Source organism: Martes martes, assembly GCF_963455335.1.
Source record: "Martes martes genome assembly, chromosome: 1".
Taxonomy (NCBI): domain Eukaryota; kingdom Metazoa; phylum Chordata; class Mammalia; order Carnivora; family Mustelidae; genus Martes; species Martes martes.
The window spans coordinates 196,052,413-196,078,202 of NC_137888.1; the positions used below are offsets into that span (position 1 = coordinate 196,052,413).

Sequence of the window (25,790 nt, forward strand, 5' to 3'; positions counted from 1 at the left end):
TAGTGTGGCTCTGTTTATTTGCAGTCCTTCTCACTTCACCCCATAGAAAAGACACTCAAGAGCTCGGCAGAGGGGCTGCCTGCTGTTGGGGAGAAGACCAGGAATAGCCAACGGGCCAAGGGGCTCATCCCAATCTTCAGGGTTAGCTGCTGTCATGGCCAAGAGGAGAGGAGAGGAGAGGGCCCCCATCTGCCAGTCTGGCTGGGGGAACGAGCACAGAACAGAGGCCCAGGGTCAACAGAGCAGCCACCACCAAGGACAGAAGGGGCCCTCAGGCCTGGTTAGGCCTTGGGGACCAACCCTGGTCTGCCCCAGGTTGCTGCCCCGTAGGTCTCCTCTGCACTCAACCATGATCCACGCCATCACCGCGGCCGCAGGAACAGGAGGTGGGCGTCCATGACATTGGTCCCAGTCAGCCCCGTGTGCAGCAGGTGCGCCCCGCCTCGGAAGCAGCGGAAGAAGGTATGAGAGTCATTGCGGGATAGGAAGGCAGCCACGTCCAGGCCCTCAGCGGCAGCCTGGCTGGCAAGCTCAGGCACGACCCAGGCCCCAGCTGCCTCTGTGGGCCCATCCTGTCCATCGGTGCCACCACTCAAAAACAGCACCTCCAGAGGCCCCAGTGGCCGTTGTCCCAGCTCTGCTCCAACACGCAGAGCCAGTTCCTGGTTCCGGCCACCCTTTCCTGAGCCCTGCAACTGCACGGTGGGCTCACCACCAGCCAACAGGCAGACAGGACCCCCGGCCCCCACCACGGCCTCCAGGGCCTCCTTGAGCTGCAGGTCTGGGAGCTGGAGCTCAGCTGCCAGCTCCCAGAGTTGTTCCTTCTCCTCCATGGAGGCCCCAGTCCCAGGCGGGGTGAGGTGGGCTCCGGCCACTCGGGTGAGCAACCCATAGAACCGGGCCACGCTCCTCACGTCACCCTGTATGGCTGCGCTCAGCACCACGGCCCGGTACCCCAGTGCCTCGGCCTGCCGCTGGGCCTCAGCCAGGGCCAGCGCATTTGAGCCAATGATCACGTTGAGCACGTGACCACAGCTGTGGGGCCCGTGAGGGTCAGAGTCAGACCGAGCCAACACGGTCTTCACAGAACGGGGCAGGGCAGCTCGAAGGCCGTAGTGATTGAGGATGTGCAGGCAGTCTTGCACGCTGTGGACGCTGGCCACGGTGGGGCCGCTGGCGATCACCTCCACCGGGTCCCCCACCACGTCTGACAAAATCAGGCTCACCACCTGGGGAAGGGTCGCAGACGCAAGGCTCAGTCCCTCCAGTGCCTCACCCCACAGTCACTGAGGACAAGCTGCCACGTATTCTAACCCCTCTCCCGGGGGTCTGCAGAACATGTGGCCATCTGGACACCCCACTCCCATCCTCTCTGGCGCCCCTCCCAGCTAGCCCTGTGGACTCCCACACCGGGATCCTGCCAATTTGTATGCTGTTCCAGGCTTTTGTCTCCCTGGCACGTGGGTCTGGCTCTACCAGCCCAGGGCTGCCTAGGGAAGCAGGGACCCACACACCTGGGCAGGGTAGGCAGCCTGAGCCAGCCCCCCACCCTTGAGTTGGGACAAGGCCTTCCGGATGGTGTTCAGCTCCTGGATGTTGGCTCCACGGGCTGCCAGCAGCTTGGTGAGTGTCTGCTTTTCTTCCAGTGTCACAGGCGGGATAGGGGCAGGGAGCAAGGCTGAGCCCCCACCTGCAGAGACAGTGAAGAAATTGGGCAGAGGGGATAAGACTGCAAAGGAACCTCTCCACTTAAGGAAACAGGCAAGCAGTACCCACATTAGGGAAGGGGCTGCTGGAAAGCTGGGGTTAGGGTGACCCCGTGTGGACATGTAGGGAACGTGTATACAGTCACCACAACCTGGGCACCTGAGGCTGTGCTCTGCTTCGCAGCCCAGGTCCCAGCAGGCACTGGAAGAACTATTCCTTTAGCGCTTGAAATAGAGTAGACCAAGGGGAGACATTGAGACCAAGGATGGATTCCATAGGAGCTAGAGACCTGGGTTCTAGCCCCAGGTCACACTGGCACAGATGGCAGCAACAGCAGGGACAATTTACCCGTGACACCCTGAGTTACATGCTCCCTATATTCCCTCCCATGGTCACCAAACAAAGTCAGTCAGGGGAGGACCCCACAGCTCCAGGGAGGCCAGATAACCTGCCCAGGGCCACCCAGAGGTCAGCCATCCAGGCTCCTTACTGTCTCCCTTGCTCTGTGACCCTGGGGGCTCGGACCAACCATCTCTCGCAGACCTGGTATTTGCAACCACCACCACCCCCTGCTACACTGTCCTGAGCCAATCTGGCACCCACACCTGAGATGAGTACAAGCAGGAGATCGTCAGCTGTGAGACCTTCAGCCAGCTGCCGGATGGCCAGTGCAGCCCGAAGTGCATCTCGGTCTGGCAGGTTGTCCTCTGCACCCTCAAATACCTGGACACGGCTGTGTGGTTTCAGCAGCATCTCCCTGAAGAGAAAAAGAGAACGGACAGCAAGAGATGAGGTGGGCTCCTTTCCTCCCACCTGATTTCTCAGTTGTACGGGTGAGGAAGACCAACTGACACCCAACCCGGAGCCAGTCCAGACCCTGAACAAATGGGATGCTGGTGAGGAAGGGAGGCCTGATCCAGCATTGGGTTTGGGCCTAGCTTCCCCTCCCAGGGCACAGTGGGCAGAAGCCTCCCCCCAGGGCTCCTTACTGCTTGCCAGCATGCTCCATGGCAGCACGAATCCCCTTGGGCACGCTGATCACACCCTGCACGAGATGCTGGCCCAGGAGCTCCTCAGCTGCAGCGGCCATGCCCAGCACAGCCTTGCCAAAGCCCACCAGGTAGAGGTTTTGACGCAGCTGAAAGCTCCGATCCCGCACCTTCAGCAGCCCATTGCCAGGATCCAAGCACAGTGCCCGGTGCAGCATGGGGCCTGGAAGCACGGCCCCCACAGTGCTCTCGAAGAGCTGCTGTGCCTGCTCTGCCAGGGCCATGCCGCTGGCCAGCCGGACCACCGGGCTCCCCATGAGGAGCGGGCGTAAGGGGGCTCGGGCCACGCAGGGCAGAACCTGCAAGACCACAGCCATGCCCCACTGCTCTCAGCACCACCGGGCACCCATGGCTGCCTAGGGGGAAGAAAGCACCAGTGAGGCTGCTGGAATCAAGACCAGAGACAGACACCCCCCACAACAGCCACCTCTCTGAGGGCTTGGGGCCACTGGACCCCACCGGGGCTGCTGCAGTGGGCCATCTGCCAGCCCAAGACTTTCTGAGGCCCTCAGCTGCCTGATCTCATGCCAGTTCTCAGAGCCCAAGCCTGCCACCTACCATAGCCTCCTCTTCTCCAGGTTATCCTCCGGCCCTCTGGCCACTCTACCCGGAGTCCAAAGGTCCTGTTAGCTGAGCCCTCCCCCTAGGCCACCCGTTCTGGCCCGAGAGTTAATCATTCACAGAGGCAGCAATTCTTATCCACAGGCTCCTACCCCACCCCTTTTCCACCCCCTGTACTTCTGAGCATTCATCCAGAGGCAACACCCCTTTCTGGGCAGCATCCCTTCCTCTTTATCACTTCTGTTGCCTAGAGGCTGCTGGCTGTCCCACCACCTGACTGAGCCTTACGACCGACCGACCGACCGGCAGCATGCTCTGTGTCACTGGCTCGCGGATCTGGGCTTGGGAGCCTGGGAAGGCTAGGTCTGTGTGGGGAGGCTGTAGGCTCACAGGAGCACTGACAGGCAGGCTCGGAGCACATCCTCAGGACACACAGCCTGAGGAATCCCGGCACTCCAAGTCCAGTCTAGCAAAAGGTTCAGGTTCAAATGAGAAGTGGCAGCAAAGACTGGCTCATGCTGGAAACTTAGAGGAGTCCCTAGACACCACATTGAGGCGGGGCCCAAGCTGTAGGACAGAAAAGAGCACCCTTCCACCTACTTGGCTGGCCAGACCCAGCCCTGCCAAGAACACGCATTTCACTCTAACAAGACAAGTCTTGGGTCATACATACCAGCCACCCACAGGAGCGAGAGCCGAGTGTCTAGAGCAGGAAAGGCCAGGCTCCTACAGCTGAGGCCAAATAGTCTTTTCCCCCACTGGGCAAGGTAAAGGCCAAAAAAGTCTTGGAGTGAAGGTCAGGAGGCTGTAAAGGAGTTCAGGGACAATGAAGCCCCAAAGAGATCATCTCTAAAAAAGGGATCTACTTTAACAGTGCCCACCGTAAATGCTAGTGGCTGACTGCAGCAGCAAGCGTGGACAGCAGGGGAAGGAGGCTGGGAATTAGGCTCCAGCTCCACCACCGTGACAGCTCCTTTTTTCATTGGGCCTCATGTGCAAAATGAGAGGTGGGATCAAAGACTAATGCTTCCCCCTTGACATCCTTGGCCTCTCTGAAGCTGCCACGGTTAATTCAGAAAGCCTGAACCCAAGACACTTTATCCCACACTCAAAAAAACCTAACAACCTGTAGCCCTCAGCCATCTCGCCAGCATGGTTCTCACCTTTCCCGTAAGACCAATGCTGCCTGACTCCAGCCCTGAAAGGGAACACAGAGGACGCTGCCTTGGGGACTCAGAAAATGGGCTCAGCTTTTGCCAGGAAGCCCCTGGGACTGGCCCATTGGGCTAGGAACCAAAAGCGGCTTAGAATCTAGCAACAACTTGACAGCCTGGCTGAACTCTGTACCTGTTTCCCAGATGGACACAGGCCTAGAGGACCCCAGCCTTGCCACGGTCTACCAGGGCCCAGGAGAGGATGGGGGGTGAGAATGGAGTGTCTTCAAGGGTTAAAATACAAGACGTCCAGTTAAATTTGAACTTCACATAAACGAGAAATTTTTAAGAATGTAAGTATGTTCCACACAATAATTGAGACATGCCTACACTAAATAATTATTGGTTGCTTATCTGAAATTCAAATTTCAGAGCTGCTAACCAGCCACTCACCAGCCAGGATAGCCTCCCAAACTAACTCTCACGCACTCCAGAACCAAGCGCGGAAACCCTGCGAAGCCCCTCCTTGACTCCGCCCCGCCACCAAGTAGGGCTGGAGCCACTTCCGGCCTTCTCAAGCCTGCACGTGCCCCGGAAGTAACGTCAGTCTCAGGTCTCTGCGAGGGAAGTGGCTGCCGCGTGATGTCCGGTGGTGACCGGAGAAAGAAGTGCCCGCCGCCACCTAGACCGCCACTGCCCGGCCCATGGACTGCTTCCGTGGGCCTTCGCGCCATGGACTTACCGCTCCACGGCTCCCGGCCGCAGTTTCCGGTACCGGGGGCCGGAAGTACTCACGGGTAGGCGGAGCGGAATTCGGAAGTGGGGTGGGAGGGGAGGGGGTGTGGGTTGCCGGCGGGAGCGGAACGCGTTGCGGTGGGTAGAGGGAGTCGCGGCTAGGGGATTGGCCCCGCCCTGACTTCTGGCAGGCTTGGATGGAATACCCTTGTGGCCTCATTGCCTTCGTCTCTGCAGTGGGGGCAAGCGTCCCTGACTTATCGATTGCCTTAACCGTCCCCTGCTTTATCCCGTAGGAACCCATCCGTCAGCACGTACATTCCTTGCTCCTGTTAGGTGCCTGGCACAGGACTGAGCAAACGGGCTGAGAATTACTACTTCCCCACAACCCACCTCTTCTGGGGCCAGATTAAATCACCCTGGCTCTTCCCCACCGCTATAATCCCCCAACAATTTTGTGTTCGCCCCTCTCCCTCTTGGCCAACCTTGTAACAGCTTGGACTCAGAAAGTTCAGTCCGTGATCCTTGAACACACAAGCTGTGTGTAAACAACGAATGACCCTGGGCCTCCCTGTCTCCGCTGCCAGCCTGTGTGCACCCTTGAGCCCTGTGGAGGCCGAGAAAGTTAAGGCCATCCCACCTCAAGTTTAACGTTAGCACAAGTACAGCCCTCTTAGCTTCGGCAGCCATCTCAGGCCCCTGTGACCAGGGGCTGAACTCTACCCTACTATAGTTACAGGAAAAACCGCTATACCCCACCCTGCAAACACCCCGGCAACAGCTAATCAGCTTGCTGCAGGGAAGTCTGAAATTTCCCCACTTCCCCCCGCCGCAGCCCCCAAGCCTCTGGTAACCACACATAAAAACCCTTTGCTTGGCAGGTCCGGGGCTCTCGCTCCTGTGCGGCTGGGCCGGTGACAGTCGTGAGCCCGGACTCGAATCCGAATAAAGAACCTCATGTGTTTGCATCAGTGTTGGCTCCTTGGTGGTCTCTCAGACTCAAAACTTGGGCACAACAAGCCCTACTTGATGCCTTCCCACATTCGAAAGACAAGTGCTGACCAGACTCTAAAGACACAAAAGAGTGCATTTTTAAAACTGATGTTTTCTTGGGGAGGAAGGGAAGGGAGTTACATCACAAATCACACAGTAGACTTTCCAAAAAATCTTAAACATATGCCCCCCCCTTCCCTTTTGCAGTTGCCACATCTCTCCATATCATGTTCTGCTCTCATGAACTCCTACCTCCTTCCTAACTTTGTCTGGATTTTTCTGTTCGTTTATAATAGAGGACCTTTTATTCCCTATCATTCTCTCCCAAACTTCCCCACTCCATCCTTAAAATGAAGGCACCTTCAGGAGGATCTGCCCTCTTTAGATGTGGGGAGATTACAAATACTTGAATGTTCAGTTTTTCCTTGCTTATAGTAAGAAGTCTTTATCCATTGTGAATTTATTCATTCCTCCACCATTCAACAGACATTTCCTGACCTATGTGGGTCAAATGCTATAGCTACTGGGATGAGTAAGAAGTGGTACTTTTCTGTTGGGAATTTTACTTTGCTTTTGTAATGACAGTCCCACACTGCTGGAAGGAATGTGTATTTGAGGACCTCTTTAATTATTTACTGCCAGAGATGGATGAACAGACACCACTTACTGTGCCATTGCTATTCTGTCAGAGTGTAAGCAGGATTATACCCATTTTTGAAATCCCCCATCCCACCCCACAGCTACTCACAAGATATATTTAACATCAGGTTTAGATGCCCCCTGGACTGTGAGTTCTTAGAAGGTGATGACTTGGTCTAATTCATATTTGCATCTCTACTGCCTTGCATAGGACCAGGCAGGGTCCTATAGCTGGGATTGCTATTTTTTTTCTTTTGTCCCCCCCACTTTATTTCCTTCTTTTTTTAATAAATGAACTAGAGAATAGTGAAGTACTCGTCTGCAAAGTGCTGCAGACCCAAGGTGGAAAGAATCTCACAAAAGGAAAAGAGATGGTGGTGAGTAGAAGTAGAAGCCTTCATGAAGCAGTGGGATTTAAGTCTAAGAAAACAATTAGGCTCATGAGACTGCATACACATACCTTGAGAGTAGGCATGAATATGTCTACCTTTTTTTTTTTTTTTTTTGACAGAGCGAGATCACAAGTAGGCAGAGAGGCAGGCAGAGAGAGAGAGAAGGAAGCAGGCTCCCTGCCCTACCTTTTTTTTTTTTAAATGATGTTAACTATTTTATTGTTTCTAAGATTTTATGTATTTATTTGAGAGAGAGAGAGCATGCACAGAGGAAGGGGCCAGATAGCAGACTCCCTGCTGAGCTTGGAGCCCAACGCAGGACTCCAACCCAGGACCCTGAGATCATGACTGAAGGGGAAGTCAGAAGCTTAACTGACCGAGCCAACCAGGCTCCCCTGTCTATAGTCTTTTTAAGTGCACTTGGGCTAAATAAGTATCAATGTAAAAAATGTGACAGGCGATTTCAGTTCAAGGAAATAACTGGTTGTGTAGACAAACATGATGCAGGGGTGGGGTGCATGGGTGGCTCAGTCGGTTGAGCATCCGACTCTTGGTTTCAGCTCAGGTCATGATTTCATAGGTTGTGAGATCGAGCTCTGCGTAAGGTGAATGCATGCTCTCTCTCTCACTCTCTTACTCTGAAAATAAATCTTAAAAAAAATAAAGTGAGGGGTGCCTGGGTGGCTCAGTGGGTTGAGCCTCTGCCTTCGGCTCAGGTCGTGATCTCAGGGTCCTGGGATCGAGTTCCACGTCGGGCTCTCTGCTCAGCAGGGAGCCTGCTTCCCTTCCTCTCTCTCTCTGCCTGCCTCTCTGCCTACTTTGATCTCTGTCAAATAAATAAAATCTTTTAAAAAATAAAGTGATTGTAGGAGAGGAAAAAACTTTTCCTTCTATTCTCTTAGGTTCAGTGGCTGAGGCTCTGGGACAAACTAAACTGATAGAAGACAGATTAACAGGAGAAAAAAGTTTATTTCCTATGTATATGGGGGGGCTCACAGAAACAAAGTAAAAACCCCAAAGAAGCCGTTAGGCCTGAGAGCTTATATACCATTTTCAACAAAGAGCGATACATTTGAGAGATGTGACAAGACAAAAGGAGTTCAAACTTCTCGGGGCAGTAAATTGTGGGAAAGTATACATGGGGGAAACTAATGGAAGATAAGGATTGCTGTAGTAAGATTTGTTTGTACAGATTCATCTTGGCCTTGGCTTTTCATCTCCTGGTACAGGCAGGACTCCTTTCTCATGGGAAATTTATGACCTGCTTTTAGGTAGGAAGGAGGAGGGCAGGGAGCCTTTTCTGCATCTATTCTCAAATGCCTTCAACTTAAAATAATCCTTATGCCAAAGTGGCATGTTTTGGGGTGGGATATTCTAATCCCCTTCAAATGGACCTGAGATATTAAGCCCAGAGCTGTTAGGATCTAAAAACCCATTGATAAGAGAATTTATACAAATAAGTTATAGTATTTCTAAACACATTAAAAATGGTTTTCTAATGTTACTAAGGCTTATATACATGTTACTTTTTGCAGTGCTATTTTATGTTTAAAAAAAAAAATTTGAGGGGCGCCTGGGTGGCTCAGTGGGTTAAAGCCTCTGCCTTCAGCTCGGGTCATGATCCCAGGGTCCTGGAATCAAGCCCCGCATCGGGCTCTCTGATTAACAGGGAGTCTGCTTCCTCTTCTCTCTCTCTCTCTCTCTGCTTGCCTCTCTGCCTACTTGTGATCTCTGTCTATCAAATAAATAAATAAAATCTTTAAAAAAAAAAAAATAAAGACTATACCTAAGAAAGCATTAAAAAAAAAAAAAACTATTGAAAAGACCACTTAAGGGGCGCCTGGCTGGCTTATTTGATAGAGCACATGACTTTTGATCCTGGGATTGTGAGTTCAAGCCCCACACAGGGTGTAGAACTTACTTAAAAAAAAAAAAAATCACTTGAGTCAAGTATAAGCCTTCCCCATTATTCAAGCAAGCCAAAAGAGAGAAGGCAATGTCCCTGGGTACAGTACTCATATGCTTTTGAGAGAGGGTTTACTAAATTTATTGATTTAGATTAAGATTTAACTTAAATGTTCCCATTTAGAGCAAAGGAGGAGGCCCCCCTGTGTGATGTTAGGTCATCAGTGACCAAGGGAAGGTGGTACTAATTGCCCCCATCTCCACTAACAGTGCTGCATCTCAGGAGTTCAATGTGGATAAAGTACTTGGTCCCTATAACTCTGAAATCACCCTCCCACCCCTGCACACAGCTCAAGAGGCTCACTGGGGTAGTGAATGATACAAATACAAATGAGAACAGCGCTCAGTCTTGGGCTTTCTGACTTGGAACTTTGCTATAAGTCCTGCTTGAGGGAGAAACTGATTAAACGTGACTGCAGCCATTTGAGGTTTCAGATGCCTGAGGAGGTCTAGAGTGCTAGTGCATACTGTCAGTCCAGCAGAGCCAGCAGTCAGCCCCCTAAACTACCCGCTCCTCTATTGACATCCACCCTGCTGTCCTCCAACATCAAACCAGGGCAGTGGTTACGAGTGCTATTTACCACCCAAGTCCAGTTCTCTCCCCCTCCAGCACTTCCTGGCCCCCTTGTGCTTGAGAAGGGTCATTCGACTAGTTCTGGGCAATGAGTAGCAAGTAGAATCGGTGTGATTCATTTGGGGGCAGTTAACTGCCCAAGTGAGGCCTTCCTGAGCATTTTTCCCTTGGACTTGGCAACCAGCAATATTCAAGATGGTGGCTTCTTTGCCAACCTAAGCCCTGAGTGACTGATGGGAAGAGCCACCCTGCCAACCTACAAAGGATGGGTATTGAAAGTGGAAAATAAACCTTTGATGTTTAGAGCCACTAAGATGTGGGAAAACAAAACAAAACAAAAAGTCACTAAGATGTGGGGGATTGTGTTATTACGCCACGACCTAGCCTATGCTGGCTGCCTGTTGCAACTCGGTTTCAGGTGCATCTTAGAATCTTGATCTGCTCTTGGTATCGTATCATCTGGAAAACATTGGTTCTCGCTGGCATTCATCCTGCTAGATGCACCAAGAGCTGAAGAATATCTTGCTGTGCATTCACAAACCCAGGAGTGGCTTACGCACTAACCACTACTACAAGGCAGGAGCACAAAGCAGAAAGCAGATTCCACGAAGAGAAGTTCTTTGCCTCAGTCTTGGGTTTCTTGTGGCACGGCAGATTTTTGGTCCATCAGTTCATGCGGTTTCCGGAGTCTTTCTTCTTTATTGCATTTTAATTGTGACTGGACAAAAATAAATGATAGCAAGAATTCAGAACCGGCAAGAAATGTAGGATGGATGTAGAACCAAGCATAGTGAATAGGAACGTATTCGGTCTTTTCTCCAGTAAGATGCACTCAGTTTGGGGATTCAGTGTGGAAAGATTGTGAATATCATACTGCATCCGTAAGAGAACCTGTAAGACATTCTGTCACCTGTAAGACGTTCTGTCACCTTAAAGTCCACTGTGAAAATAAAGTGATTTTTAAAATTTATTCATTTATAAAACCTGAGATCAGTCCGAGGCTCTCCGTCCTCAGCTCCAAACTGGAAGCAGGTGCCTCCGCAGGGAGGCACTCCTGAGTTCGTTGTGAAGATGGGGTAGTGAAGGGCCACTCCGTGGGAGGGAGAGGGTCAGGAGGCAGGGAGGGGCAGAGCTGGCTTTAGTGAAGGCAGTGAAACACCTCAGCTATTTTCTTTGGAAGAAGGGGTGGGGAATCCAAACGATGCATCCAAACTCCGCAGGGACCAATGGGGGCCGCTTAAGTTCGATCAGAAAGGGTTTTTAAGCCTTTTGAAATAGTTCTGTAGGCTTAGAGGCAGAGGCCCTGGGGCTCTAGGCAGCCCTTCCTGGATCTGGGCAGTCTAGGCTTATCTGGGAAGAACCCATCCCTTCCTTCCAGAACAAAAAGGCATTGTTTACCAACAATAGACTTTTTAAAATGTGAATGATTACCTACCCTTTGCCCTAGAAACAGGGCTGGAACGTTCCAGTCAGAAGCAGAATGTGAATCCAGACTCTAGGCTTATTGGCTGTGTGACTCTGGAAAAGTTACTTAAACTCTAGGAACGTCAGTCTTCATCATTAAAATGGGATTAAGGGCATTAAATTAACAAGTATTTTATAGTGCATACAGGGGGTGCCTGGGTGGCTAAGTTGGTTAAGGATCTGACTCCTGATCTCAGCTCAGGTCTTGATCGCAGACCCTGCGAGTTCGAGCCCTGCATTCACGCCCTGCGCTGGGCTTAGGGGCTCCATTATGAGCATGGTGCCTACTTTAAACAATTAAAATAAAAATACAGTGTATGGGGGCGCCTGGGTGGCTCAGCCAGTTAAGTGTTTGCCTTTGGCTCAGGTCATGATCCCAGGGTCCTGGGATCGAGCCCCGCATCGGGCTCCCCGCTTTGCGGGGAACCTGCTTCTCCTTCTCCCCCACTTACGCTCTCTTTCTCTCTGTATCTCTCAAATAAATAAATCTTTTTTTTTAATTTAAAAATAATGTATGTAGAAAGGCTCTAAGTTGCAGCTGGGCCAGCTTTGTGGGTGTGTGTCCTGTGCAATTCACACAGGGAACCAAGGTCAGAAGGGTTCCGCACTTGAATATTGAATATTGTTGAATATTCTACTGCTGCTGTCTTGCATTTGTTAAATTTTTCGGGAAGGGGCCCATATTTGTATTTTGTACCAGGCAGTGCAAATCATGTAGTTGGTCGTGCTACCTGGAAAAGATGCCCTCCTTTCAGATTCCCCTGGTCTGGAGCTCAGGACGTCTCTGAAGAATTCCAGTAAGTGGCCACATGTTAGGAGTGCCAATGCTCCACACCAAGTGCCAGGGCAGGGTGGGGGGGCAGAGGTGGCACTACGCTTCCTGAGCAGTGCTGAGGCTGTCCTGAGAACGTCTGAGTCCCCTTGCTAGGACAGACACATCCTGGCCACTTGACTCAGAGGAGCTCTTTAAGCAAGAGACCTAGAAACCCTGGGCTGGGCTCACTCAGTAGCTGAGGGCCACACTTTGAGTCTTCCACAGGCTGATCCCCTGGGGAACTGAACACTGCCTGTAATTCAGGCGGGGTACAAACCACATGAATTATTTGAAATCAGCCCAGGGTTCCTGGGGGAGGGGAGGAAGTCAAATGTTCTAATCGTTTAAAATGCTCTTAAGTATATATGAATTTGATCAACAGAAGGAAAAAATAAAAAAAACAGTAGAAAATATGTTTCACTGAATGAAACCCCTGCTGAGGTGCCTTTAATGCCACTGGAAGAGGTTTATAACTTCCATTTTGATGAGGGAGCAGAAGGCTGACTGAGGACAAAGCAAAAGGCTGACACCTCGCAATCTCCCCCTCACCCCCACCACTCCTGGGTGGGACAAATGTGACATTCTTTCTTTTTTTAATATTTTTTTTATTTATTTATTTAACAGACGGAGATCACAAGTAGTCAGAGAAGCAGGCAGAGAGAAAGGAGGAAGCAGGCTCCCTGCTGAGCAGAGAGCCCGATGCGGGGCTCGATCCCAGGACCCTGAGATCATGACCTGAGCCGAAAGCAGAGGCTTTAAACCACTGAGCCACCCAGGTGCCCCCAAAAGTGACATTCTTTAGGAATCTCCCAACTATCTTGATGTTAATGGCTTGTTAAAAGGGAAAGACAACCTTGATCAACACCGCAAGACCTCCAGTTGGTATCTGGTACCTCGTAGGCCCTCTTTAGCATATGAAAGTTCTGTTGAAACCTCCCTTTCCCTTACCTTCCCCCAACTGCATGGTACTTAACCTGCCATCCCTCACAACCCGGGGCAGCAGCTCTCCCTGACCACGGGTCCTGTCCCCCTGCTTTAATAAACGACCATTTTGCACCAAAGATGTCTCAAGAATTCTTTCTTGGTCATCGGTTCTGGACCTCACCCCACCAAACCTCACCTATGTTCTAGAACTTCATCAATTTGATGTCAGATGTTCCCTCCACTCCTGGCCATCATTATTTCCTCTTGGTGGTAAGTGAAATAAATGAAGCATTCATTTAGCGAATCAGGCAATTTGTCAGGTACGAAGTGGTTCTCTGCGAACGGAGAGTGACAGCCGAAACGTGCTGTGTCGTCACTGTGGGCGGCAATTGTGTTCCAACCTTCTGCTCCTCCTCTGTGGCCATTCTGTTCACACACACACACACACACACACACACACACCCTTCCCAGAGAAGAGTCACCTAACTCTAGGTATTGTGAGGGCTGGGTTTAAGAAGTTGAGGGGGAGGGGGCGCCTGGGTGGCTCAGTGGGTTGGGGCCTCTGCCTTCCGCTCAGGTCATGATCTCAGGGTTCTGGGATCGAGCCCCGCATCGGGCTCTCTGCTCAGCAGGGAGCCTGCTTCCTCATCTCTCTCTGCTTTCTTCTCTGCCTACTTGTGATCTCTGTCAAATAAATAAATGAAATCTTAAAAAAAAAAAAAAGAAGAAGTTGAGGGGAAGAAGGAAACACCACCAGTAAAGGGTGCCTCTTTAACACGTAGACTGTTTTAGCGGAAGGCAATTGAGACCTAGCCGACTCAGAAAAAGCTGCTCGCCTCTCCCTCAGCTGCCTACGGAATTCAGAGAGGGAGCCTGTTACAGGAAGGGAGGTGTTACCAGAGCTAACTGTTTACATCAGAAAGTCTTACCTGCAGGGCATGGCAAACATTTGTTTACCAACTGTTTGTGAATTGTCTTCCTCCGCCTCGAAGCCCGGGCCCCCTACCCTTTTCTCCTTAGCTCGGATGGTAAAGAAACCTCAAAGGCGGGAGCGACCTGCTGGCTCTGTGGGAAGCCTGCGACTCCTGTTCTGACGATTTTAAGTTTGAGCCCCACGTTGGATGCAGAGATTAAGTGAATAAATAAAATAATAATTTTATTTTAATAAAATAAAAAAATTAAGTGAATAACTAAAAACAATAAGAACAACAACAACAAAAACCCAAAACCCTCCATTGCCTGACTGCCTAGGGGCCCAGGGCACACTGCCCAAAATAGGCCACTTGGGATATATTGCTTATTTTAAATAAAAGTTATTGAAGAGAAACCTATTGCAGGTCTGTCCCCCTGAAAGCAGGAAATAAATCTCCCCCGTGAAAGGCGCCCTCCCTGTACTAGGAGCTAAAGAGACATCCTTATCACCAGAGACGGGAAATTTAGAGCCCAGAAGGCTATATAAACAGCTCTTGTTACTTTTTACTAATTTATGACCCCACCCCAAATTCTGTTTAGAATTCCTTACTAATTGAAGCTCCCAAAGTGAAGTTTTCTTAGGTCTGTCAATTCCTCACAGATTTATTCTCCTTGTGTAAAGAGTATAAACACTGCTCACCTTGGTTATTTCTTAAGGTCTCAGTTCCATAACGGGGCCTCCAGGCACGTGTGATGAAACTTTGTTTTTTGCCTCCTGTTAATCTGTCTCAGGTCAACTTAATTCTTAGTCCAGCTGGAGGAGCTTGGGAGCAGAGCAGACTTTTTTCGTCCCTTCTGTTGGTGTAGTTGGCGGGGTACTTGAACTCGCCGGACATCACTCACTCCAGATCCGGCAGCAGCTCAGAGATCCCGGACATCTGACGTACAACTGGCCAAAGGTAAGATTTCTTACCTTGTCAGCTCCCTGGAGTGTCTGTCTGTAGAGTCCGATGGAGCCAGAGTGGGGAGAATCTTTTTTTTTTTTTTCCCTTTCTCTAAATACCGATTAGCAGGAGAAGGTATTGTAGAAGAAAAACCATGGCTTAGCAACTCTTTGTAAAAAATTTGATAGAGTAGCCTTTGGTTATTGGTCCATTTCCTCCCAGAGATCGTCTTTGTTTTCTTTCTCTGTGTCTTTTGTGTTGTTTGTCATAAAAAGGAATTACCATAGGGCAGAACACAGACAGAGGCCCAGTAGGCTTGCTGTTCAGCTGGCCTCAGAGAAGGGCATCTATCGGGACAAACTTTGTTGTGGATCCTCTATGTAAAGACAGGATGAGGTTTTTCCTTTTGTTTTGGTCTGTGTCCTACGAGCTTGGCTTTGTGACCTGCCAGAACGTTCTCTCTGGTCTCTGCCTGCGGGAGGGTATACTTACCAGAGTGCACCTTGGTGGCCAGTGCAGGAGATGCAGTTACAAGTCGCCCTCCCGTCTGCCCATGACAGCCTGCAGGGGAATTTGTCATAAAAGGTTCCAGAGCATAAGGAGCCTTTGTTGTCTAACCTTTGTTGCTTGTCAGTGCTGGAAAAATTCTATTCCAGTAGCACCTGCCCAGTGACATAGTTTAGTGGGTCTACGACTAGAGGCATCTCACAATTTCAAGGGAGACCGGAGACATCCTTACCTCCGGTGCAATGAAAGTCTTTGTCCTTACACTAATTTTGGGAGTGAACTTCTGGATCATGGAGACTGCATCATCCATGCCCTCTCCAGACGCCTCTTGCATCTTTGGTTAAGCCATTAAAAGGCTTATTGGGGCGCTTGGGTAGCTCCGTCGTTAAGTGTCTGCCTTCTGCTCAGGTCATGATCCCAGGGTCCCAGGATTGAGCCACAGGCATCTGGCTCCCTGCTCAGTGGGCAACCTGCTTCTCCCTTTCCCACTCCCTCCGCTTGTGTTCCCTCTCTCGCTGTGCCTCTCTCTGTCAAATAAATAAAATATTTTTTAAAAATAAATAAAATAAAAAGGCTTCTTGGTTTGAGTCACTATTAATGGATCCTATTCAATGGTGAGACGATAAATCCTTAAATTGTCTATATTTGAAAAAAACAAAAACAAAAGCCCTTTACAAAGAGAACTCTCAAGGTTCCTGGGTGGCTTAGTCGGTTAAGCTTCCAACTCTTGATCTCAGCTCAGATCTTGATCTCAGGGTCATGAGTTCAAGCCCTGTGTTGAAAAAAAAGAAGAACTCTCTTTAAAAAAAAAAAAAGAAGAAGAAGAAAGGGCAGGGCGGGGACGGGGTGGGGGGAGCCACGGTGCTCAGAGTGGCTCAGTTGGTTAAGTGTCTGCTTTAGGATCAGGTCTTGATCCTGGGCTCCTTGCTCAGCAGGAGTCTGCCTCTCTCCCTGCTCATGCTCTCTGTTTCACTTGCTCAATCTCTCCAATAAATAAATAAAATCTTAAAGGAAAAAAAAAATCTCAATTGTCTTGTTAGAATAATGGCTAGCCTTAGGATTCCCTTGACAAAAAAAAAGACTTTGGGGCACCTAAGTGGCTCAGTCGGTTAAGTGATTGCCTGCAGTTTGGGTCATGAGCCTGGGATTGAGCCTTACATCAGGCTCCCTGCCCAGCAGGGGAGTCTGCTTCCCTCCCCTCACCCCTCATGCTCTCTCACTCACCCTCTTTCAAATAAATAAAAACATTTTTTTAAAATTAGACTTAAGACAAATAAATGACTACAACTAAGGTAAATTTACTTTCTTAAAATCCAGTCCCACCTGCCGATTTTAACTTCTCTTTCCCTAAAAGACTTGCAGAGAGCATTCCAGCCTAATCTCTAGGTTCAAAACATACAGGCTAATCTTGTAAATGCCTCAAGCCAGAAAGTGAATTTAGCAGAAGCACCTGGGACAGGCAGTAGGGCTCACTTTGCTGTAATCAAGTCTGCCAGCTTCAGGCATTTCTATGCAATAACCTTCACAGATGTATTGGACACCACCTCCCTACCCGCCACGCCCCCATTTCAAAGAACTCATATTCCTTGAAGAGCAGCAGACCTTTTAAATTATAAAGCCCTTTTGGGGCGCCTGGGTGGCTCAGTGGATTAAGCCGCTGCCTTCGGCTCAGGTCATGATCTCGGGGTCCTGGGATCGAGCCCCACATCTGCCTCAGCATCCCTGCTGAGCAGAGAGCCTGCTTCCCCCTCTCTCCCTGCCTGACTCTCTGCCTACTTGTGATCTCTGTCAAGTAAATAAATAAAATCTTAAAAAAAAAATTATAAAGCCCTTTTTCCTCCACTCTCAAAAGATCCTACCAAATTTAGAGAGGATTTAGAAAGACTAATTGCTCTTCACAACCCCACTCATAGAGACCTTGACTAGCTGCTAAGGGGAGTTCTTCTGGCCCAAGATTATACTATGGTCATTACACAGGTCACTCTGCCCCCTTGAAGAAAACCCCCTCCCCCTTCACAGAAGAAACAGGTTGACCAAAATTTCTCCTAGACCCTCCTACAAATGATCTGCAAAAGGGCAATATTCAGAGACGAATAAAAGCCTAGGTTAGGTCACCTGGGTGGCTCAGTGGGTTAATCCTCTGCCTTCAGCTGGGGTCATGGTCTCAGGATCCTGGGATAGAGCCCCCGCATTGGGCTCTCTGCTTAGCCGGGAGCCTGCTTCCCCCTCCCCCTCTGTCTGCCTCTCTGCCTACTTGTGACTTCTCTCTCTGTCAAATAAATAAAATTTAAAAAAAAAAAGCCTAGGTTAAACTGTTGTACTCAGTACTCAGAAAGAAGGCTTTTGTTAAAATGCTTTTAGCAGACTGTACAAAGGCGTAGATCTTTTTATTCCCATGTTAGATTTAAAAATCTCCATGATATAAAGAAACAAACTTAGTTAAAAGTTGGACCAATCCCTTGATATTCAGGCTGTGATCCAGTTCTTTGGGGAATTAAAAATGTCTTTGTCTTACAAATATCTATAAAACCAGATATTCAGTCGTAGAAGCAAGTCACAGACAACCTTGCTTTACAAACCTCACCTATTTCTCTAAATATGTTTATGGATATTATACCTTTTTTAAAGTAGTCTCCTTGCCTGAGATCAAGAGTCACATGCTCTACCGACTGAGACAGCCATGTTTATGGATATTATAAAAGATCAAGATACTGGAACAAAATTGTCCTATACTTAGAAAACACCATTTATATTCTTTCTCTGCCCCTTAAAGTTATAAATATTATATCTTTGAAATGACATAGTCCACAACTGCCTGAGAAGAAAGGGGAAGAAATTGGGGATGGGGGTAGGCCTTTTAAAATACAAGTTGCTAAAAGGCTTAATAAGAAGTCACCTCCGATAACAGGCAGATATGCTCCAAATGTGAGATACTTTGTCCACTTCCGGTCTTGCTAAAATTAATTTGTAAAAGAGCTCTATTTAGTTGGTTTGAAGGCAAGTGCTTGTAAAGATTGGGCATTCTAAAATTCAGAAATCTAGAAACTAAACCAAATGTTTTTCAAGTTTATATAATCTGGAACACATTTGGTACCAAAGCTAATTTAAAGTCGGTTTAATCAAGGTAGAGATGTCTTTAAAGTTATCAGCTGAAAATTAAAACTCTTTTTTCTTGGGGTGCCTGGGTGGCTCGGTAGGTTAAAGCCTCTGCCTTCGGCTTGGGTCATGATCTCAGGGTCCTGGGATCGAGCCCCACATCGGGCTCTCTGCTCAGCAGGAAGCCTGCTTCTCCCTCTCTCTCTCTCTCTCTGCCTACTTGTGATCTCTGTCAAATAATTAAATAAAGTCTTAAAAAAAAAAAAAAACTTTTTTCTTTTAAGATTTTATTTATCTGTTTGTCAGAGAGTGTGAGCACAAGCACGGGGAGTGGCAAGCAGAGGGAAAAACAGGCTCCCCACTGAGCAGAGACCCTGATGCAAGACTTGATCCCAGCACCCTGGGATCATGACCTGAGCTGAAGGCAGACATTTAACCAACTGAGCCACCCAGGTGTCCTGAAAATTGAAACTCTTATTCTGCCTATGTTTACTTAAAGTCAAGTAAGCTGATGTTATCTCTGTTACAATTTTTTTAAAATAATAGTGGTAGTTTGAAAGAATGACTAACTTTGAAGTCTCAAAGTTTTGTGTTTTTTTATTTTCTTATTTATTTATTTGACAGAGAGATCACAAGTAGGCAGAAAGAGAGAGAGGAGGAAGCAGGCTTCCTGCCAAGCAGAGACCCCAATGCGGGGCTCGATGCAGGGCTCCATCCCAGGACCCTGAGACCATGACCCGAGCCAAAGGCAGAGGCTTAACCCACTGAGCCACCCAGGTGCCCCATGAAATGTATTTTTATTTTTTTTTAAGATTTTATTTATTTATTTGACAGACAGAGATTACACGTAGGCAGAGAGGCAGGCAGAGAGAGAGGGGGAAGCAGGCTCCCTGCGGAGCAGAGAGCCGGATGCGGGGCTCTATCCCAGGACCCTGGGATCATGACCTCAGCTGAAGGCAGAGGCTTTAACCCACTGAGCCACCCAGGCACCCCTGAAATGTATTTTTAAAGAGATTTTATTTATCTATTTTATTTGAGAGAAAGAGGGAGCATGCAAGCGGTGGAGGGGGGGTGGGTGCAGAAGGAATGGGAGAGAAACTCAAGCAGGTGCCCTGCTGAGCACAGAGCCTCATGTGAGGCTCAGTCTCAGGATCCCAAGATCATGACCTGAGCTGAAACCAAGAATTGGTTGCTCAACTGACTGAGCCACTCAAGTGCCCCAGAATTATGAAATGTATTCATAAATTTATCAATCTAAAGAGTTCTAGTTTAACAGTTCACAATTGCTTACTTCTGAACTTCTCACTTAAAATTGAGGTTTCTAAGAGTTAGGCATTCTAATAAATGTAGTAATTAAGATGACTCAAAATAATAATGGAAAACAACTCTGTACACAAGGAAAATAAGATATGTGCTTTTGGTAAGAAAAATATGTGAAGAATGGGAACACATTTCCATTGAGGGAAAAGAAAATAATTTTTTCCTAAAGTGAGGCTGGTTATATAAAGAAGAAAAACTTAGGACAAAATCTGAAAGTAAAAAGAAAGTTATACGAGCATCTGGGTGGCTCAGTCGGTTAAGCGTCTGCCTTCGGCTAAGGTCATGATCTCAGGGATCTCATGATTCCCTGGAAATCAAGTCCCACATCGGGATCCTTGCTCAGCAGGGGTCTGCTTCTCCCTTTCCCTCTGTTCTCACTTTCTCTCTCAAGTAAATAATTAAAATCTTTAAAAAGAAAAAAGAGGGACGCCTGGTGGCTCAGTCGGCTAAGTGTCTACCTTCAGCTCAGGTCATGATCCCAGAGTCCTGGGATCGAGCCCCACATTAGGTTCCCTGCACAGCAAGGAGTCTACTTCTCCCTCTCCCTCTGCTCCTTCCCCAACTCGTGCTCTCTCTCTCTCTCAATTAAATAAATAAAATATTTAAAAAAAAAGAAAGTTGTAAAATATTTATGAAAAAAAAAGAATCTTTGGAAGGAAACTTCTGTGGTCAGTAATGGCCACTTAGGATAAATGTATTTATTATTTTTTTAAAGATTTTATTTATTTATTTGACAGAGAGAGAGAGAGAGAGATCACAAGTAGCAGAGAGGCAGGCAGAGAGAGGGGAGGAAGCAGGCTCCCCGCTGAGCAGAGAGCCCGATGCGGGGCTCGATCCCAGGACCCCGAGATCACAACCTGAGCCAAAGGCAGAGGCTTAACCCACTGAGCCACCCAGGTGCCCCAGAATAAATGTATTTAAAATGAGTTTTAGGGGCGCCAGCCTGGCTCAGTTAGTGTAACGTGTGAGATTATTTAAAAATAGAGATTATTTAAAAATAAAAATCTTTTATTTTAGGGGCACCTGGGTGGCTCAGTGGGTTAAGCCTCTGCCTTCGGCTCAGGTCATGATCCCAGGGTCCTGGGATCGAGCCCCGCATCGGGCTCTCTGCTCAGCAGGGAGCCTGCTTCCCTCTCTCTCTCTACCTGCCTCTCTGCATACTTGTGATCTCTCTCTCTGTCAAATAAATAAATAAAATGTTTAAAAAAATCTTTTATTTTATTTTATTTATTTATTTGTCAGAGAGAGAGAGAAGCAGAGGGAGCAGCAGGCAGAGGGAGAAGCAGGCTCCTCGCTGAGCAAGGAGCCTGACAAGGGACTCGATCCCAGGACCTTGGGATCATGACCCGAGCCAAAGGCAGATGCTTAACTGACTGAGCCACCCAAGTGTGCCAAAAATAAAAATCTTTTAGGAAAAAATAAATAAAAGTGAGGGGTTTTTTAAAAAAAAAGATTTTATTTATTTATTTGACAGAGAAAGACACAGTGAGAGAGGGAACACAAGCAGGGGAGTGGGAGAGGGAGAAGCAGGCTCCCCACTGAGCAGGGAGCCCGATGCAGGGCTCAATCCCAGGACCCCAGGATCATGACCTGAGCCGAAGGCAGACGCTTAATGACTGAGCCATCCAGGCACCCCTAAAAATAAAATGAGTTTTCATATCAAAAGTACATTGATACAGGATGCCTGAGTGGCTCAGTTGGTTAAGCGGCTGCCTTCGGCTCAGGTCATGATCCCAGCATCCTGGGATCGAGTCCCACACCGGGCTCCTTGCTCGGCAGGGAGCCTGCTTCTCCCTCTGCCTACCACTCTGTCTGCCTGTGCTCGCTCGCTCTCTCTAACAAATAAATAAATTAAAAAAAAAAAAGTACATTGATATAAAATTAGAATTTGGCTTTTGTCCTTGATAAAGAAAGAATCTTATTAGATTATTGGTGGTTTTTTTTTTTTTTAAGTTTATTTAGCTAATCTCTACGTGGGGCTTGAACTCACAAACCTGAGATCAAGAGCCTTATGCTTTCTGGGGCACCTGGGTGGCTCAGTGGGTTAAAGCCTCTGCCTTCGGCTCAGGTCATGATCCCAGGGTCCTGGGATCGAGCCCCACATCGGGCTCTCTGCTCCGCAGGGAGCCTGCTCCCTCCTCTCTCTCTCTGCCTGCCTCTCTGCCTACTTGTGATCTCTGTCTGTCAAATAAATAAATAAAATCTTTAAAAAAAAAAAAAAAAAAAAAGAGCCTTATGCTTTCTGACCGAACCAGTCAGGTGCCCCTATTGGTTTGCTTTTTATAAGAAATTGTAAACAAAGTTTTTCTGTACCTTTAATGTAATCTGTCTGAAAAACAAAGATTCTGTATTTTGTCTTTAAACCCTGAATCTTCTTAGTATTAAAAGAGCTAAGTTTGGGACACCTGTGTGGCTCAGTGGGTTAAGCCTCCACCTTCGGCTTAGGTAGTGATCTCAGGGCTCTCTGCTCCGTGGGGAGCCTGCTTCCTCCTCTCTCTTTGCCTGCCTATCTGCCTACTTGTGATCTCTGTCAAATAAAGAAATGAAAATCTTTAAAAAAATAAATAAATAAAAGAGCTAAGTTTGGGGCACCTGGGTGGCTCAGTTGGTTAAGTGTCTGCCTTCAGCTCAGGTCATGACCTGGGATCCTGGGATTGAGCCCCACATCAAGTTGTCTGCTCAGTGGGGTCCTACTTCTCCCTCTCCCTGCCGCTCCCCCTGCTTGTACTCCCTCCCTCCTCTCTCTCTGTCTTAAAAAAAAAAAAAAGCAAAAAACAAAAAACTAAGTTTTATTCATAACAATGCTACCTTCTGTATTTGCCTTTAAAATCTTCTATTGTCACTTTGTTTAAATAGATAAATATTGTTTCATAATGATCTCTGATCCAGGTTAGCCAAATATTCAAACCTTATGGTATTTTTTTGACAAACTTCCCAAAATCAAATTCTAAAATGAAGTCTTTTGACCATAATCTAGTTCCAGAGAGCTCCCGGAGCATTTAAAAGATTTTGTGAGAGATTAAACTAATTAGGTTTATTTCATATGTTGAATTACCTGGGAAGCATTGTCAAGTTAGTGTTCTTAAAATTTTATGAAACTCCTAGAAATTCGATATGTTGTGGTATGTTATTATCATTAAGAGCTGTATGTCACAGACATAACTGAATTTCCTTGTTGATTGCATTGTAATGAACTTTAATCAGATCTTTAACCATGGCCATTTTTAACTCTTTTATCATTTAAAGAGTTATGCTTTTACTCAGATGCTTTTACTAAAGGTTCCTACAAATGTGTTTGATCTTCAGAGAGATTCATGGAAAAGACTTTTTAACAAATATAGGTTTCTGATAACCCTTAGATCATAAAACTGAAGTGGGTAAGAATTTCCAGAACTGGTGAAGTGGATTCAAGCAGAACAGGAATTAATAACATGGGATTAAAGAGACTGAGGATGATGATTGTATTTTTATGAAATTTTGTTTAAAACTTTGCTGATTTTTTTTAAAGGTTTTATTTATTTATTTGACAGAGAGAGACACAGCGAGAGAGGGAACACAAGTGGAGGAGTGGGAGAGGGAGAAGGAGGTTTCCCACAGAGCAGGGAGCCCAGGGCATGGCCTGATCCCAGGACCCTGGGATCATGACCTGAGCCAAAGGTGGCTGTTTAATGGCTGAGCCATCCAGGCTCCCCAAAACTTTGGTGACTTAAAAAAAAAAAAAAAAGTTTATGTACTTATTTGAGAGTGTGCATGTGCAAGAGCAGGGGGCGGAGTGGAGGTGGCACTAGGTAGGGGCTGAGGGAGAGGGAGAGAGAGAATCCCAAGCAGACTCCAAGCTCAGTGCAGAGCCCCACATGGGACCTGATCCCATGACTCTGAGATCACCACCTGAGCACAAACCAAGAGTTGAATGCCCAACCAACTGAGCCACCCAAGCGCCCCACATTGCTGGGTTTTTTTAATGTTTTATTTTTCCAGGTTTAAGGAAACTTTCTCTTTGCTACCTGATTACAGCAATTGATCAAATAGACCTTTGTGACCAAATGGAAACATTTTATTTTCTCCCAACCTGATCCCTCCAGAATTCAGAATTCTCAGTAAGAATTCTTCTATTTTTATGGCAATGTGTTTATGTGCCTAAGTTCAATGAGAAACTGTTCTTTAACGGGACACAATTGGAAGCATCAATTATATTACCAAGGCTTTGGAATGTCTATTTGAGAGACATGCATAGACTCAGACATGACCAGATAGCTTTAAGGAACTAAGGTTGACTATATGGAGCCAGAAAAGGCCCTTAGATAAACAGCCCGGTACCTTACTTCTGGGGTTCCTAGCAGCCTTTACCAGGTGCATAAAGAAGGTCACTTCCTGGCAGGTGCAGAACTCAGGATATTTTGGGGACCAAAAGAGAGGAATTAACTCAGATCTATAAGTATTGCAGGTAAAGTCTGATGGCAAGTATTTGGCTTGACTTCTGGCCTCAAAATGTTAAAAGTTCAACCTAGAGGGGTACCTGGCTGGTTGTCAGTGGAGCATTTGACTCTTGATCTCTTAGGGTTGTGACATCAATCCCCATGTTGGGCATAAAGCTTACTTAAAAATAATAAAGTTGAAAGAGGCATTAAAAAAAAAAAGTTCAACCTAGAAAATTCCTTATTAGAAATTTCCAGGGGCACCTGGGTGGCTCAGTCAGTTAAGCGTCTGCCTTCATCTCAGGTCATGGTCCTGAGCATCAGCGGGGAATCTGCTACTCCTTCTCTCTCTCTCTCTCCCTCTCAAATAAATAAAATCTTAAAAAAAAAAAAAATTCCAGCAAAGCAAGTTTAAAAGCCTGTATGACCAATCACTATTCTTGCTGCACTTACAAAGAATCGGGCCAATTTTTTTTTTTATGATTTTATTTATTTGTTTGAGAGAAAGACAGATAGTGACAGAGATAGTGAGAGAGAGCACAAGCAGGGAGAAAAGGGAGAAGCAGGCTCCCACTGAGCGGGGAGTCTGATACAGGGCTCAATCCCGGGATTCTGGGATCATGGCCTGAGCTGAAGGCAGACGCTTAACACCTCAGCCATCCAAGTGCCCCAAGGCCAAGTTTTTTGAGACTAGACTTATTTTGCAAACAAATTAGTCTTTTTTTTTTTTTTTTAGATTTTATTTATTTATTTGACAGAGATCACAAGTAGGCAGAGAGGCAGGCGGAGAGAGAGAGAGGGGAAAGCAGACTTCCCGCCGAGCAGAGAGCCCGATGCGGGGCTCGATCCCAGGACCCTGGGATCATGACCCGAGCCGAAGGCAGAGGCTCCAACCCACTGAGCCACCCAGGCGCCCGCAAACAAATTAGTCTTAATTTGATGACAGTCTTTGGTTTAAAAAAAAAAAAAGGGCGATTTCAGAGAGCAAAATTATGTTCCCATAATACACCTGTGTAAATATTAGATTCTAGTACAGCTTATTATAAACTGGACTAGATCCTGACTTCTAGCTTCTTCGAACTCCTGGCTACAACTCTCCAAACTGTTTTTTTCTTTTCTCCCATCCTTTTGACTTGGAAATATTTGATAACACTGCCCATTTTCCTGAAGCCCTGAAAACCAAATACGAACAACTTTACATAAACTTCAGAGAAATCAGCACAACAGCTTGAATGTAGACAATCTTTATGCCTGTTGCTCTGTGGGCCACTCAAAGATCGCCAGAGACACTGGAACTACTGACCAGGAAAATCTGTCAGACTGTCACTTTTTGTTCTCTATCTGAAGATGCTTTGAGCCTGACATCTAGAACTCTCGACTGGCTGGCCTAAAAATTCAAAACCTGGTTTACAGTTTGATCTAATCATTAATCATTACTTTTCTTTTGTTTCTATAGGAATGCCTCTTATTTAATACCTTATCTGAATCCTAGGCCTAATTTTAAGAACACACCTGCATCACTGCCCCGAGAAATGAGTTTAGCTGAACTAACATATTGTCAAGACTAAGAGACTGATTCAATCGGATGGAACAGTCTAGCAGCTCAACTTTGAATGTGTGAAATT

General features: G+C 47.3%; 1 protein-coding gene and 2 long non-coding RNA genes across 9 annotated transcripts in view; 1 reads left to right on the plus strand and 2 right to left on the minus strand.

Annotated features, from left to right (window-relative positions):
* On the minus strand, nucleotides 1–5,239 carry GLYCTK (glycerate kinase). Of its 6 annotated transcripts, none has more exons than XM_080800620.1 (6): nucleotides 5,214–5,239; nucleotides 3,991–4,122; nucleotides 2,697–3,112; nucleotides 2,313–2,464; nucleotides 1,515–1,690; nucleotides 1–1,229 (listed from the first exon to the last, which is right to left on the minus strand). In XM_080800620.1, exons 3-6 carry the CDS (start codon nucleotides 3,071–3,073, stop codon nucleotides 363–365), a joined length of 1,572 nt encoding a protein of 523 aa, XP_080656746.1. In that variant the 5' UTR covers nucleotides 3,074–3,112; nucleotides 3,991–4,122; nucleotides 5,214–5,239; the 3' UTR covers nucleotides 1–362. The 6 variants fall into 6 exon arrangements, with proteins under 6 accessions (XP_080656746.1, XP_080656750.1, XP_080656747.1 ...); XM_080800624.1 differs by having other exon boundaries at nucleotides 2,352–2,464; nucleotides 5,214–5,229; XM_080800621.1 differs by having other exon boundaries at nucleotides 4,925–5,219.
* LOC308341050 overlaps nucleotides 5,083–25,790 on the plus strand; it is a 26,117-nt gene continuing 5,409 nt past the window's right edge. The window contains exons 1-2 of the long non-coding RNA XR_013966669.1: nucleotides 5,083–5,268; nucleotides 14,676–14,842. This is a non-coding gene — a long non-coding RNA (uncharacterized lncRNA). The remainder of the gene's footprint in view (nucleotides 5,269–14,675; nucleotides 14,843–25,790) is intronic.
* Nucleotides 14,931–25,790, minus strand: part of LOC308341055 — a 19,741-nt gene continuing 8,881 nt past the window's right edge. For both annotated transcript variants that reach the window (XR_013966670.1, XR_013966671.1), the window contains exon 3: nucleotides 14,931–16,106. This is a non-coding gene — a long non-coding RNA (uncharacterized lncRNA). The remainder of the gene's footprint in view (nucleotides 16,107–25,790) is intronic.